This window comes from Struthio camelus, chromosome 7 (assembly GCF_040807025.1).
Source record: "Struthio camelus isolate bStrCam1 chromosome 7, bStrCam1.hap1, whole genome shotgun sequence".
Taxonomy (NCBI): Eukaryota; Metazoa; Chordata; class Aves; order Struthioniformes; family Struthionidae; genus Struthio; species Struthio camelus.
This window is the reverse complement of record NC_090948.1, coordinates 29,085,904-29,101,656: the sequence shown is the minus strand read 5'-3', so window position 1 is coordinate 29,101,656 and position 15,753 is coordinate 29,085,904. Positions and strand designations below refer to the sequence as shown.

At 36.8% G+C, this 15,753-nt stretch overlaps 1 protein-coding gene across 4 annotated transcripts in view; it reads left to right on the top strand.

Annotated features, from left to right (window-relative positions):
- Positions 1-15,530, top strand: part of POLR3A (RNA polymerase III subunit A) — a 39,095-nt gene extending 23,565 nt beyond the window's left edge. Inside the window, exons 22-32 of one of the 4 annotated variants that reach the window (XR_011142216.1) lie at positions 1,806-1,892; positions 1,976-2,058; positions 4,400-4,570; positions 5,063-5,156; positions 5,275-5,367; positions 5,841-6,005; positions 6,687-6,851; positions 7,175-7,306; positions 8,683-8,819; positions 9,273-9,383; positions 12,663-12,778. Coding sequence is in view for 3 of the 4 variants with exons in the window: in XM_068950520.1 (XP_068806621.1) it covers positions 1,806-1,892; positions 1,976-2,058; positions 4,400-4,570; positions 5,063-5,156; positions 5,275-5,367; positions 5,841-6,005; positions 6,687-6,851; positions 7,175-7,306; positions 8,683-8,815; positions 12,663-12,811 (1,272 nt within the window). In the remaining variant the exon portion in view is untranslated. Of the gene's footprint in view, positions 1-1,805; positions 1,893-1,975; positions 2,059-4,399; positions 4,571-5,062; positions 5,157-5,274; positions 5,368-5,840; positions 6,006-6,221; positions 6,407-6,686; positions 6,852-7,174; positions 7,307-8,682; positions 8,820-9,272; positions 9,384-12,662 lie in introns of those variants that run through there. The other 3 variants (XM_068950520.1, XM_068950523.1, XM_068950521.1) reach the window with 3 other exon arrangements.
- Positions 15,531-15,753: the final 223 nt, after the last annotated feature.

The window sequence follows — 15,753 nt, the reverse complement described above, 5'->3', positions numbered from 1 at the left end:
TTTTGATTTGTGGCTTGTTATTATTGTTATTCCTGTCCCTGGATTATATGTGAGTAGGTGAAAATGTAAAATAACTTTTCAGTGATCTGGGAGACAGCTGAAGTAACCACATCTGAAGTTCTGCCCCTGTCTCCTGCAAAAGAGGCACCTTTCCAGATGGAATTGCTTTTAAATATCTCTAGTTTTTTTCCTCTTGACTGGATGTTCTGAGTGATCTTCTGCAAGCCATGCAATACACCTTGTATGTTTTCTCCACAAGTAGTAGAGAGACTGATCCTTCATTCAACATTATTACTCAACTGTTATCTTAGAAAATAAATAAAATTATTATATCCAAATATCTAAGGGTGAAAAAATCTTTCCCGTGACAGAATAGTGAATCACTATGAGTTACTGCAGGGCAAAAAGGGCAGAAATATATAAAGGCCATCTGTTGTCATCCACATGGGAAACAACTTGGAGCATTCATTCCAGTAGTACATTTCTGTAATCGGTCCTTTTGTTAGGATTTTGTTCTAGCCTTCATGGAAGATAATGAGCTATCTGAAAACATCTTGAACACCAGTAAGGATGTCATTATTTTGAGAACCTAAGGATTCTCAGAACAGTGTTTAGATAATGATTTATGAGTGAAGTTTAAAAAAGGCAGTCACTCAGGTATTTATTCAATTCTGCAGGTAATTTTAAGTGCCCAGTTACTGCAGCGATCGGATAGAGCTCCGTAATGAGTAGAGAAGAGGTGCTACTTTGTAGTCATCATTCTGGTTGGCAAGCAGGCTTAATGGGATGGGAAGGTTTTAAACTCATGCTAAAAATCAAACTATTCACTCTTCCGTAGAGATGTTCTTAAATCATTGCTGAAGTAGACAGGAATTACTTGCTTTTGCTTTTGCTTTGTTTTGTTTTGTTTTTTGATAGTCCATATTGTGGTAATGACTTGCATTGAATCCCGTTTTACAGAAGAATTAATCATAGGCCTCATATTTCACGATCTCTAGAGTACGTATCTGTTTCTGAAGTGTAATGCCTGAATGATGTTTCACAGAAATATTTAAAGTTTTTCTGAAAGTATTATTTCAATTTTCATTTTAGTAAAGGCTATTAGAACTATTTTGGGGTACACCTAATAGAAGAGTGGCTGGTTTATATATTAGTACATGTTAAGTGCACTATTTACAAGACTTCTCCACAGCATGGAAAGGGTTGCTATTTGTACTATGCTAGGTAGAGACTCTGACATGTACATAGCGATTTTAAGGTGTTTTTTTTTTTCCCCTCTGCAAATAAATTGTCTTGAATCTCTGAAATGTATCTAGCAGGTATCCTTTATATGCTTCCTCTATTGACACAGTCTTTCCACTTTGACTTATTTGAATACTGAGGAGTGAGTGAGAATGTGTTTGGGTCAATAGGCTCAGAGAATAAGTATTCTGACTTTTTTTTTTTTTTCCTTTTTTCCATATGTTTTTTGAGGTGGGATAGTCAGAAAAGTGTCAGTGATTAGGAAAAAATGATCAGCCAAAGTCAAATCTCTGAGTTTTCAGTGTGCGCTCAGGAAGGATACTTTCAGGCAGAGTAGACCGTATTCTGCAAGTAATGCTACTAATTTGTGGTTACACAGGATTGAATTTGGTTTACTAAATTCTAGTCTCTGTGTCTAAGTTTTGATGTCTTTCTCTTCATGTTATTCATTGTTAATTTATTATTGTAAGTATATCTTTTGGATCTATAAGCAAGTAACTTACTGTTGAAGATTTCAGTATGAAAAACATGTCTTTGCTGACCTTTGTTTTATTTAATTTCAGGAAATTAAAAAATTCATCAAAGGTGTTTCCGAGAAGATAAAAAAGACTAGGGACAAATATGGCATTAATGACAATGGCACAACTGAGGTAACTAGTTTCACTGGGGTAACTATGCAGTTATTGCAGATCTTCTTAAGCTCTCGCATTTCTAACTGTGGTGTCTTTTGCAGCCACGAGTTTTGTATCAGTTGGATAGGATTACTCCAACACAACTAGAGAAGTTTCTAGAGACTTGTAGGGACAAATATATGAGGTAAGTATTTGGCCTGTTGCTTTCTCTCTCCCCCTCTTTCTCTCTCTTTTTTTTTCTTTTCAAAACCGATTTAGTATTTGCCGCTTTGTTTGCTATCTGGCAGTAACTTAAAGCAGAGTATTTTGCTATTTTTACTAGGTGAATATTGGTTCCATTGTGGATACAGTACAAATAAAGAATAAGAAACAATTGACCCCAAAGATGTAAATTGTAAGACATAGGCAGATGAATGACTAGAAAACAACAACAACAAAAAAAGCATTGCCATCTGCAGGTGGGGATGTTGAGACACAGAGTTAAGTGCTGTATGACAGTTTTAAGGGTTTGACAGAGCTGGGATTTTCATCTGTCTTGAGTCCTAATCAGATGCTTTCATTAGAAGAAATTGATTTCCTTTCCTAATTTAATTGGTTCCCTTTTATATTGCAGGAAAAAAATGTTTTGTATTTCTGAAGTTCTTGTTTCAGGACACTTGAGCATGAAAAGTTATCTGCTTGTGCTGAGGCACTTTCCTTCTGAAACAGTAATAGTCATATCTGTCAGCAAAGTTTTCTTCTATAGCTACTACTTATTTAGTTAAATCCATAAATGGCATTTGGACAGTGGGTTCCAGTTGGAAACGAAAAGTGCTAGAATTCAAAATGAATGAGGATATTGTTTAAATGCTAATATTCGTAAATGTATATGTAGACATGTTACTTTCCTCCCCTCCTTGCAGCAGATTGTTCCCCCCTCCAAAGAGTCCATGTGGAATAATGCTTGAACTGGAGCAGTTTTGAATCCGTAACAACCTCGGTGGTTAATCTTGATCTAAATCTGTGAAGAGTTATGTCATGCTTTTTGCTAATGTGTTCTTGAATCTGTTACCTGCCTCTAGGGTTTTTTGGTTGTTTTTCCTGGCCTGTAACAAGACAGCATTAGTATGAGAGGTTTCATCTCTACACTGTCCATTGAGAGTTGTTTCATTTACTTAAAGAAGGTCCTGAGTCTCCTGGGATTTGTTTATTGGCATACAGCTGTTGGTGACAGCCCTTTTGTGGCCTCACGCTCGCCTGCATCAATTAGTTGTTAGGGTGGTTTCCTTTTCTAGAAACTTGAGGTATATATTAAATTCTTTACGCTATTACCAGGTTTTGCTTTCAGGTAGTAGGATTCCTAGCTTATGTTTCTCTTACGTATTCTTAAACATGGAATGTCTATTTTACAGCTGTATGTCATTTTAACATATTATATTATGCTGACGTGTAGTGACTGATGCTGGTCTGACAGCTGAAACATGGTACCTTTTGGAGAGGATGTTATTGCTGTGCTGCATGCTTTTGTTTTATAGGCTGCTGTTATTTTACTAGGAACAGAAGTCTCTGAGATTGCAGCAATTTGGGGATAGATAAAGCATGAGTGAATGACAGAGGATCTCCAAACAGTAGTGAAAACAATAACCTCTAATAGTTCTGTTTTGCAGTCACTCAGAATTAATTCCATCAGATGTTACAAGCTAAACGCTATTAAATAGCATTTTTACTTGATAAGGGTTCATCAAGGAAAATGCGAGATGCTACTACAGGTTAGATTGATTTAGGAAGTGGTATTGTCTTGTAAGTTCTAGAAGCTGTATTTACTCTAGAAAAGATGATCATTTTGCACTTTTTGCAAGTTTAAGAATGTTGACTCCGGGATGTGAACAGAATTTTAGGGGAGGATGTAAATTTCCCCTCGGAGACTCCTTTTCAGATTGCATAGTGCAATGGTCTTCATTTTCTGTCCTGTAAAGATAACCAGTTCTCAAAGCCTGTAAGTTTTAGAAAGGGTCAAACATAGAAATGGTCCCATTACGTGCATAGTTGGAGGGAAAGTAGGTCATTGGTACAGGCCTTTGAATAAGCTGAAAACAATAAAGCATTAATATCTGGATTTTGCTCTCATTTTAAAAAGTTATCTGCACAATAATTTCTTAAAGAAGACTTAATAAAGATCTCTCCTTCCTAAACACTTAAATGGGAGTTGTGAAAGCATTAGAGTATGCAATTCCCTGATTGGGAAATTTTGCATCTACTGCTTGATGTTTAGGAGGAGGAGAAGCATTTCATATTTTCTGTTACGGATGTTATACCAGGGCTGTTGAATGTCTGTATGACAGGGCATCCTCTCACCTTGCATGAGATCAGTGACCTTTTAACCTGTTGACTCTCTCCTGTTTTTTGTTAGTTTAAAAAAAAAAAAAAAAGTTAACAAATTCCTCTTATATCTTCCAGAATAGTTTTTGTCTCTACTTGTTTAGGATTTTATGCCTGATTGAGTTCCATGTCTCTTGCTATGTTTTTTACGAGGATTTCCTTCTCAGGGCACAGATGGAGCCGGGTTCTGCAGTAGGAGCTCTTTGTGCACAAAGTATTGGTGAGCCTGGCACACAAATGACTCTGAAGACTTTCCATTTTGCTGGTGTCGCTTCAATGAACATTACTTTGGGTGTGCCAAGAATCAAAGAAATTATTAATGCTTCGAAGGCAATTAGGTACTAATATTGATATTTTTTCCTTTGCTTAAGTGAAACCTGATTGATAAATTTGCAATATGTGATAGCATTTTTCTGTTATCAGTAATATGCTAGAAGCAGCATTGAATCCGTTAAATACCCAAACAAGAAAAATTTATTGAAAATTTATTGTCATGAAGTAATGATTTAGGGCCAGAAAACGGACTTTTTTTTTTTTTTTTGAAAATCAAATTACTACTGGAGTTGTGTAAGCCATCAAAATTACCAGTTACTGTATTATTATCATCTCTTGTGTGTTTGCTTATTTTTACTGTTTTTGCTAGCCTGAAGTACCTGGAGAATAATTTTCTTAAATGTACCTGAGGAAGCCGAATGTCTTTCTATCTCAGTTAATACTACCCTAGATAATGTGATAGATTTCATAAGCCTGGCTGTAATACAGATTGCCACTTGTAGTCTAGCTTAGCAGTTTCACAACTCTGTTTTCTTATGTGTGTTTATTCTCTGTAGCACGCCTATTATAACAGCACAGTTGGACAAAGATGATGATCCTGATTTTGCCCGTTTGGTTAAAGGAAGAATTGAGAAAACGTTATTAGGAGAGGTAGGAAAAATCGTATTACTACTAATGGCTTAAATGCCCTAAATTGCATTTTAACCTATTGCTCTAGGACATCTTAGCCATTCTCTCAGGCTAACTATTTCATCTTTATCTCTTAAAGATTTCAGAGTATATTGAAGAAGTGTTTCTTCCTGATGATTGTTTCATCCTGGTCAAGCTCTCTCTGGAGCGCATCAGACTATTGAGATTAGAGGTGAGTTGTTCAGTCTGTATTCAGAATATGCTTTGGGAAAATTCCAAAGGGTCTCTTGGTTCTTTTTCAGGAACCAAAATCAGACTAATGGAAGTGAAAAATAGAAAGTGAATGAAGCATATCCTGTGGCTACATCACACCGAGATGTATTTTTCTTCTTCTTCTTAAGTGGATAGTTTTTGCTCTATTTGGAAATGAGAACATAAATTTATTTCTTGGTGTCTTTCTAAATACAAGGAAGATGCCATCTCTGTCTGTCGGTTAGGAACATACAGGTCTGTATGTACCCTCCACACAAGACAGTATTGTGTGTGTAACTTAGAGTAATCATCTGCAAACCTTTGTTTATTTTTCTACATTCCACTTCTTGATGCCCTGTTGAGAGTCAGGGCAGAAATCTAACTGCTACATTTTTTTGAGCAGACTTAAATATTTTGAGAGATATTCTGATGTTTGACTAATTTTTGCCACAGGTGAATGCGGAGACTGTGCGCTACTCTATTTGCATATCTAAACTGAGAGTGAAACCTGGGGATGTTGCTGTCCATGGAGAGGCAGTTGTATGTGTGACCCCTCGTGAAAATAGCAAGAGTTCAATGTATTATGTATTGCAGTCCCTGAAGGAAGAACTGCCAAAGGTAAAAGCAAAGGCTTTGTCTCATGTTTTTTGGGAGATAAGCAGTAAGAATAATTTGGGGCTCTGCGATGGGCAGATGGAATATTTCTTGTCAGTATATACAATGGAGCCTGAGTCCAGAACTTTGTGATTTAATTGGCACTGCTTTACAGCTCAAACTAAGCCCCCATTACTAATCTTCATAAATAAAATTGAAGCCTTGGTATTTTCATTACAGAGTTCACTGAAGCATTCCAAAAACAGCACTTCTTGTGAAAGTATGGAATAGTTGCATCTTCTTCATTTGCATCTAGAGCTGGACTACGTGACAGTATCTGGCCTATTTTGCGCTATGTGTGAGGAGACTGTCTGCTCTGGATTTTAAAAATGCCAGTTAGTGCACCTTATTATTGACAGGGTGCCCTTTCAATTGTGTGAGCCCACCATTCAGGCATCCAGGTCTGAGTTTGAGACTCTTTGACATAAAATGCAGGTAGCGAGTAAGGCTAATGGTATAAAGTGAACGTCACGTGCAGTAATGTATTTAAGAGTGTAACATCTGGTCTTGCATTTATTTTAAATCACCATCTACTCCAGAGACTGGAGCTTCTAAATAAGCTTGAATGCTGATAGGGTTTACTTTATCTTTTATGTACTACATCACTCTACAAATCAAAGTTATTCAGGCTTTTGTTTTGTGAAGGTCGTAGTGCAAGGTATACCAGAGGTTTCTCGAGCTGTCATTCATATTGATGAACAAAGTGGTAAGGAAAAATACAAACTTCTAGTTGAAGGTGATAACCTGCGAGCTGTTATGGCTACTCATGGAGTGAAAGGAACGAAGACGTCCTCTAACAACACTTATGAGGTAAGTGTTCAAATGGATACTATGTTTTTTTCCCTGTAGTGCCTTTCTTACAAGTGCTTGTTTGTGTTCAGATGCAGCAATTTATAGCTGATCAAGCCTGATTTCAGTAGCAGTTGTCAGAATGTATTAACAGAAGAGAATAATTCTGCTGGCAGCACTATTCACTTCTAAGAAGCCTTTTCTGAAAATATTTTGAAAACTGAGAAATACAAAATGGTAGCAATGGAACCTGTGTTCTACTGATGTCAGATAATATTTGCTCCAGAAACATATTTGCTCCAAGCATTTGGTTTGCTATTAATCCAATAAAATCTTTCTTCTAGGTAGAGAAGACGTTAGGAATTGAAGCTGCTCGAACCACCATAATCAATGAGATTCAGTATACAATGGTGAACCATGGTATGAGCATTGACAGGAGACATGTTATGCTGCTGTCTGATCTAATGACATACAAGGTTTGTACTATGCTTTTTCCCGATGCTGCATTGGGAAATTAATTCAAATTAATCTTACTACATTTGGGAAGAATAGGAGTCAGCTAGGACGATGGGAATGAGTTATAGGTGGAAAGAACTGTATGTTATACTATCCAAATATTGTTGCTTGTATATCAAACAAAATGGTTAATTAATCTAGTTCTTGAAAAAGTAGATCTGTTTTGATTGGAAAAAGTTGATCTAGGGAGTAGGGCATCATAATTTCACCTTGGAAACCTGAAGCCTAAAAATCGTGGGATGAACTGTGCGGGTAGCCACACGTGCGACTCAAGGCTTGTCATGCACAAAACCACATGAGGTGTGGTTCATAGCAGCTGCACTGTGTAGAAGGATCAAAGGATACAGGCTTTACGAGTAGAATCAGATTTCATGTAGATTATGAACAATCTTCCAGAACTTGTTAATATGAGAATCATATCTGCTCTTTATTGATTGATTTTTATCCTTACCATCCAATATGTTTTTGATATATTTGAACATATAATTTAAATATATTTGACTTAGTGAAGTCAGTTTTTACACTGTTGGTTGCCAGAGTGCAAGGGTTTAATTTGGGTAAAATGGACTAAGGAATTCTGGCTTCTCCCAAAACTGTAGAGCTTTGTTGTACTGAGCTGCAGCAATCCCTGGGTCTGGCTGTGCTGAGCTGCTGCACAATGGTGGAAAAGAGCAGCAGAGTGCAGTGTTTCACACTTCTGGGTTCCTAGTGTGCTTTCTTTTGTCTGTACTTCTAACGTGGGCCTCAAAACTGCGTAGAGTCTGTTACAATCAGGACATGTGGTAGAGACAGAGGCAGAAATACACCAAGTTAGTTGAAAAGTGAAGTATTTTTTTTGGAGCGTGAAAAACCAAAGTTTTAAATCTTTTGTCTAATCTCCTGGCAGCTGAAGTCAGCTTTATCAGGACAATAGGCAGTAGCTTCAGCAAAGTGCTTTTATAGCACTGGTCTGAGACACCACAGCAGTTTGTAGCTCAGCAACTGATTTATGACTGTGTGTTTTCTCTCTTGTTCATGTGTCTTTCATTTGTTCCAATATTCTTGTTTCAAAAGCAATCTCTTAACAGTCTATGGCAGGTTCTGTAGTTTACAAATAATTGCTTCTGTTTTATTTAAATGTTGATAACTACCAAACTATTAACCTTCACGATGTTTAATTGTGAAGCAGCGTATTAGGAAGTATACTAACCTTTTTATTTACTACTCTTTTTTTCATTTTTTTTTTTAAAACAAACACTGCATTTCTGCTGTCCACTTACGTTATTTCTTTAGCAAGTAAAACTGACCTCCATCCACTATCATGACAGTCTTTCTCTGGGTTTCTTCATCAATCAAGGGTGAAGTGCTGGGCATTACTAGGTTTGGACTGGCAAAAATGAAGGAAAGTGTTTTGATGCTGGCTTCTTTTGAAAAGACTGCAGATCATCTCTTTGATGCTGCCTACTTTGGACAGAAGGATTCTGTTTGTGGTAGGTATTGCAAATTCTGTTGCAGCTTGTGTTCCTTATTCAGCAGCTGTAAAACCGTTTAAAGCCCTTTGCTAAGCTTTCTGTTCCACTTGTGCGTCAAAAACGTTAGGACTGAGGCTGGTCCATACTTGATCCTAGAAGTCTGATAGATGTTTCTCTACAGATTGCCTTCCACTGTCGATCAGAGGTCTTGAAGTCAGATGGGCATCTGTCTTACATTTCTTAAGTAGATTTTGACCAATCTGTATTTTCTTCTTCTTTCCTTTTCATTAGGTGAAATACCAGGAAATTTGTCCCGTTCTTGATTTATTTGCTGAAATCAGTACTTTTTTTGCACTGCAAAGATTTGTTTATCTTCAACACGTAGAGCTCATTGGGGAAGCTAGTACCTCATTCACTATTTAGGTTTCCTTTTAATTCCTACTAAGAAGCTGGAAGACATTTACTTTTCAGGTAGTGTAGCTGACTGTGGTACCCTGCATGACGATAGCTTACATGAGTTCATCAACTGTAACTAGAAAGTACAGGAAGGCAGAAGCCTTGACCTCTTCAGTTCTGATCCAAAGAGGTAATTTTTTTTTTTTTTTAAATTAGAACTCCTATTTATCGAGGGTATTCATTAGCAGAACAGAGAAGATCATCTTCTGAATTTCTTTTGAAATATATTTGTTTTTGAGTGTTAAAGATTACTTCATTAATATCCACTGAATCTTCATCTCACTGAATTAATGAAATAAACTAATTGGAATTTAAAATGCATATTTATTACATGAGCACACACGCACACATGCATGCAGACAAACAGAACATCATCGCTTGTGTCTTAGTTTGAATAGTTGAGTTTTGTTATTCTTTCTCTTGATTTTGAATTTCTGCTGTGTACTCTAATATTTGGAACTGAAATTTTTTCTCCTTTTTCCTCTCCTTTCCCCCATTCTTCACAGATTTAATTCTCCTTTATATTACACATCTGTTGGGATGGTTTGTTAACAAGTCTGTAGTAGATTAAACAGAAAAGGAGAAGGCAGGCAGGTTTCATTCTCTTCAGCGTAGGTTTATGTAAGGCCTACCATCCTGGAGGTGTAATTGCCCCTTTGGATTTTCTGGGTGCTACTGAAGTATAAAAATACTATAACATAGTATGTTAAAATTTATTAGTTTATGTGTTTTTTTCTAGGCGATCTTAAAAATGCAATCAAATTTATTTAATGTGCTGTGGACAGAATATATTCTGAATAGCAGGAATCTGGTAGAAACCTTTGTTTTACTAAAGAAAGTATTTCTTTATTTCTGTATACAGAAATACAGTATTTCTGTATTTTAAGAACTCTTCCACTTTCTGGCTGTCCAGTCTTCCACGTGAGTGAGATTTTATTAATGTTTGTTTTTATTATTCTGCCTGTGTTGTTAAAGCAAAGGTCCTATGGCGGACTGATTCCATCCTGAACAGTAAGGAAAGGAAAATGTTTTCTCAAAGTCCCCTCTGAGGTGGTAAAATCTTGTTTTGCATAATGTGAAAACCGAAGATCTTTTTATGTTGTCCTCTATATTAATGTCTTAGCTCAAATGAGGGAATGAATTGGACAGAACAGAAAATTGTTGACCGTCTTCCAAAATTGAAGAGATGATACTGGCTTACTTTTAAGAAAAACTGCTGTGCAGCTGCTTGACCTGGGCATCCCTGGTTATCCCTTTGAATTGCCAGGAAAAGAGACTGTTACGTGCTCACATTGTTGCATCTCCAGAGCAGGAAAAGCTTATAAGCTCTGCCAAGAAAATTGAGCCCAAAATCAACTATAGGTGCTGAATTAAATGGCATCTCAAATCAGTGCTTCTCCAGAATGTGTGGATGTGGCCTTTGAATCCCTTTCGTCTTGTAAGATGTCTTTTTTTTTTCCCCTGAGAAAATGGGGTACATCTAATTCCTCCTGTACCAACATAAAGACAAGCGTTTTCGTGCTGCTGCCAGCTCCCCATGGGCAGAGTGGCTGAGGAATGCATCCAGTTCCAGCCACCTCCACTGTAGAAGCAGCATCAGCAGGTTCAGCAGGACAGGCTGTCTGTGGGAGATGCAGCCCATTTACCTTTCTGTCCCCTTTCCAAAGAACAGTCAACAGTATTCTCATTTCTAACTGAAAAGTGGGAGCTGAGAGCTACAGATCATCGCTGTGACCTTCATTTATGAAGAGGTGCCCCAGGAGGGAGATGTCAAAAATGCATGCTGTTTGCAATATGAGCAGTAAGACTGGCTGTGTCTCTACCTAGCTTCTTCCAGCTGAAAGCGACAGCAGCAGTTCATAGCTGTCAGCCAGCTGCTTAGATCTGCGATAGATTGTGACTGGTAGCGTTATGAGAAATCGCACTGAAGGAGTCTGGAGATGGTCATTAGAGCAGAGTGTACTGTCCTGGCAGTTTTTCTGCCCTCATCAACTGCACTGCCCCCACCCATCTGAAATGATTGTCATCGGTTCGTAGTGCACATTAGTGTGAGCAGATACATCGTTATGTACTGGTTGTTACAGCAGCATGCCCTGTCCAAACGTTTCCTGCTCTACCTGAGCAGCGCTAGGTGCTGCAAGCTGTTACTTTGTCCATGAGGTAAAAAGGGAGGTGATAAGGAAGGGCTTGTCGTTGTATGCATCTGTTTCCTGAGGTGGAAGGAGAGATGGAAGCATTGGTAGGAGAGAAGGATTCTCAGAATCCAAATGCCCTTTCCACTGGTTCAGAGATTGGCTCAGCTTGAAAGGTTATTGTGCAGACCTAGTTTTATTATGAAGTTTTATTTCATTAAGTGTTAGAGAGGTGTTTATAGTTTGCTTTATAGGGTGTTATAGGGGCTGTATAAAATAGTGGGTGTAAGTATATGGTAGGTAACTTTTTAATAATTCATATTATGCACCATATTTTTAAGGGCTTAATGTAGGAAAGCATGCAGTGGAAATGCAGCAATGGTCTAAGAACAAAAATATTGTATCTTCTCATACATTTCTTAAACTGAAATTATGAAACCCTGCCAAAGTTTTCAGAAAACTTATTTTTATTTTAGGATGTGCATTCAAATGTACAGTTTTTTTATTGCTTATAGATTTAGAACATTTTATAAAATGTTTATATGAAGGATATAAACATGCTCATACCCCTGAGAATATGTGAAAGTATCATTTGGATCATAACAACATGCAGAGACAAAAACACTGGTTTCTTAATTAGTAGTTACAATGTTTTATAAGAACACAAATTCTCTGGAAAAGCACTATAGGTAAGTAGATCTGGAATATAACTGTATGTCAGCACATTGGTGCAAAAAATATTATAGCTATCAAAAATAATTGGCACAGATTAAATACGTATACTCATACATTCAAAATAAGCATTTTTTGAACCACGAGTGTTTAAAAAAAAAAAACAAAACAGATTAGTAAAACTAAAGCTGTAAGTACTCCTCCTTCACTGTTAAACTACAGGAGTTTCAGGGGAACTTGGCCAAATTTGACTAAAGTCTTTGTGTTGAGTCAGAGAAGGAACATAAAATAACTTTGTCCTGCGACTTCTGCAGGTGGTAATAGGTAGAATGTGTCTTCTCCAAAGACAAACATTCTGATGTGATTTCATTGGTAGATAAAGTGTTTAAGTTACATTGTTTTTTCCTAAGTCCAAAATTTAAATAACACTGATTGTATGATGTATTGATCTAACATTCTGATGACCATAACATCGTAGAGATGTTGGTCTGTACGTGTGAGGTTTGAGGAGATTTGATAGGGCAATGTATATAAAGTGGGCAAATGAAAATAGTTTTGAAAATCTTTACTTTTCAGATATTTCAACTTCTTTTCTTTCCCCGTAGGTGTGTCTGAATGCATCATCATGGGAATTCCGATGAATATCGGAACGGGACTTTTCAAACTGTTACACAAAGCGGACAAAGAATCAGCCCCTCCTAGGAGGCCTTTGATATTTGATAATAATGAGTTTCATATTCCCATTGTTACATAGCAATTACAGACCAGAACAAAGAACAGCAGGAGAACATATAATTTAAATTAGGGAATGTATATTATCAGTTCTATGTGTCTCAAAATAACTGAATTGGTAAATGAAATACTGTCAAAAGAACTGCCCAGTTGTTTACCACCTGTTGTTTCTACAGACTAAAAGGAGAGGCTTCTCTGCACCAGAGAGTAGAAAGTAATTTAAAGTGAATCTCAGCTGATAGAAAAATTTTCTTTTTATGTGCTAGAATTTTCCATGCTACAAATTAGCAATATGCCTTGGGAAGAGCATTGTTTGTTTGTTTAAGAAGTGTTTAGTTTATGTTGACATTACAGGAAGTGTCAGTAAAACTAGCTGGTCACCAAATAAGACTGTGTTAAAGTAGGAGGATACTGGGAAGTACTTGCAGTCATATATGTGGGGGAAGATCCCCAAAGCCATTTACCTTGTTAAGGTACCTTGCATGAACCAGAAAAGTAACTTCAAGGTAATACATGTTCTCTTAAGTCAAAATATATCCACAGTTTTGAATATGCTAATAGCAGTGGGCAAAGTGGCAAATTAAGGATAGGTGATGTGTGAGATGTTCTTGGCATTCTTCCTAACTGAAATCCCCTTTTAACTCCACTTTTAAAGATTTGTATCTGGATTATTGAACCCCATGAGAAATAATGCTGCCGCAGAAGATATTCTTGTGGCAGAACTACAGGAAAGGCTAAACTGCGTGTTAGAACATGGTGTTTTAAGAAAGAAAGTGTTGCACTTGAAAATGTGCGCTTTGTGTGGGTGGATGTTAAGTGTCAAAGCTAGTGTTGCCATGCTTCGTGGTTCTAAATGCAGTGAAAATTTCCTGTAGGCAAATAGTATTGCAAAAACCTCACAGTAAATTTATAAATTGTTGGGGAAATAACTCTAAAACTTGCTGATTATTTCCTGGGGCTTGTGCTATCTAAATTTTGGAGACTGAGGAGAATTTTCCAGTATTGGTATCATGGGACCTGTATACTTTATGAAAGTTGTAATATCAGATACAGATGAAGGTAGATGCTTCTAACAGAAATATATATTCCTACAACTTACAAGTAGCCATAAAATTCTTGCAGTATGGTAGCTGATTCATTTTGAGATCTTTTTGCTATTAACTCAGTATTAGATATGCTGTGTGTTCAGATGTGATGAAAGTACTGCAGAAGAATTATGTGAGCTTTTACAGAGTGCGTTTGGAAATGGCATTTCAGCAGGAGCTGCAAAAGTGAATCTGTAGCTCCTAAGAATGAGAAGGGGATTTTAGAAAGCTAGAACTAAGGATCTGATTCATCCATACTGCATTAAAATTGCAGTGCAGTTAAATATATCTGAAATATTTGCTCTTTGCTTGTCTGTCTTTTTTTTTTCTCCCCCCCCCTCCCCCCCCCCCTTATCCCACATTATTATCCAGTGCATGGTTTTCCCCCCAGGATTCTACTATGGGGAGCAAGTACAGGAAGCCGCAGACTTTAAAACTGTCACTAAGTTCTGAGAAGATCTGTATTTAAAAAACATTACAAAAATAAATAGCTTCTCATATTATAATAGTTATTTTGCTGAAATCTGTAATGTACAGCAGTCTTAGTTTTGGGCAAGTTTCATACGTGAGCAGGATTCTCCAAACTACCTAGTTTTATTTTACTATGTAAAGTGCAAGTAGGAGGGAAGCTGTTTTTGTGCATGGACATGGAATCATTTGATTGAAAATTTTACTCTGTAGCCCATTAGAACAGTTTTCAGACTGAATATATATTTTAAATTATTTGAATATCGTATTTTAAATTTACTTTAGTGCTATGGAGAGAAAGTATCTTCATCCTTGTTGCCATCAGGATTTGGATATTCAGTGTGTTAAAAACATGGGTCAAGGTTGGAGAGAAAAAAGTAGAGATAGCTGAAGTTGTACACACGTGAAATGAAAACAAGCTGCTGAATAATCTGGCATTTCAAAATGAGTCAGTGTGTGCTGCAGTTTGTCTTCAGGTAGCAACCAAAATAAAAGTGTCAGGCTACATTAAGAGAATGTAAATCCTGTTGTTTTAAGTCTAAGATGCCACTGTTCTTACGTTCCTCTCTGTTTTGTTTTTGTTTTTTTTAATTCATCCTCCATGCAGAAAAGACCTGATGTGAAATTCGACATAGCTGTTCTCAAATTATTTTATATTTTGGATTAGGTACTACCATATACTTCTGCTGAGCTTTTATTAGGGTAAAAATTGGGAGTGTAGTTTATTTAGTATCTGTTCTACAAACCGCAAGTATTTTGCAATTTTCCTTTTAACAACAAAAATTTCAGAGTACCTTTGAATTGTCTTTGTGTTCTCAGCTAGATTGCTACTTACTGACTAGGAAGTCTGTCTAGAAGTCTAGTTCTGTTTCTTTTTAAAAATGTAAATATACAACAGGTAGGGGCCAAATGGAGAGAAAGTACATAAAACTTTCCTGATTTTTATCCCAGGAAATTCTAATGAAAGTGCTTGGTGTTTTTATGAATAAAGATTCTTCTGAAGGTATAATTCAGTGAGGTTCATATGAGCATGAGTAGCTACCTCATTTTTGTAAGTACAGTGAAATGCAACTATTTAAATGCTGGTTTTCCTCTGCTGTATGTCTTAACAGTATTCAGTAAATTACATCTGTTAAAATTTTATTTAATAAAACAATAAAAAGAGGCAGAAATAAAATGTAAACCTTGGGTTTGTTTGCTGATGCATTATATTTGTGCGTAAATGAATTTATGGATGACTCAACCTCCTCTTCCTTCATTTGCTCAGTTATGAAGACAGTTGAGAGTTCCGGGGTTTTTCCTCAAACATTAAGTTTCTGGTAGCTGGAAGGAGGCATCACTGAGGGTTTAATGTAATGCTGCTGTACTTTTGAAGTGATGTCACTTTGTGATGTATGTAGTGTTCTTTATC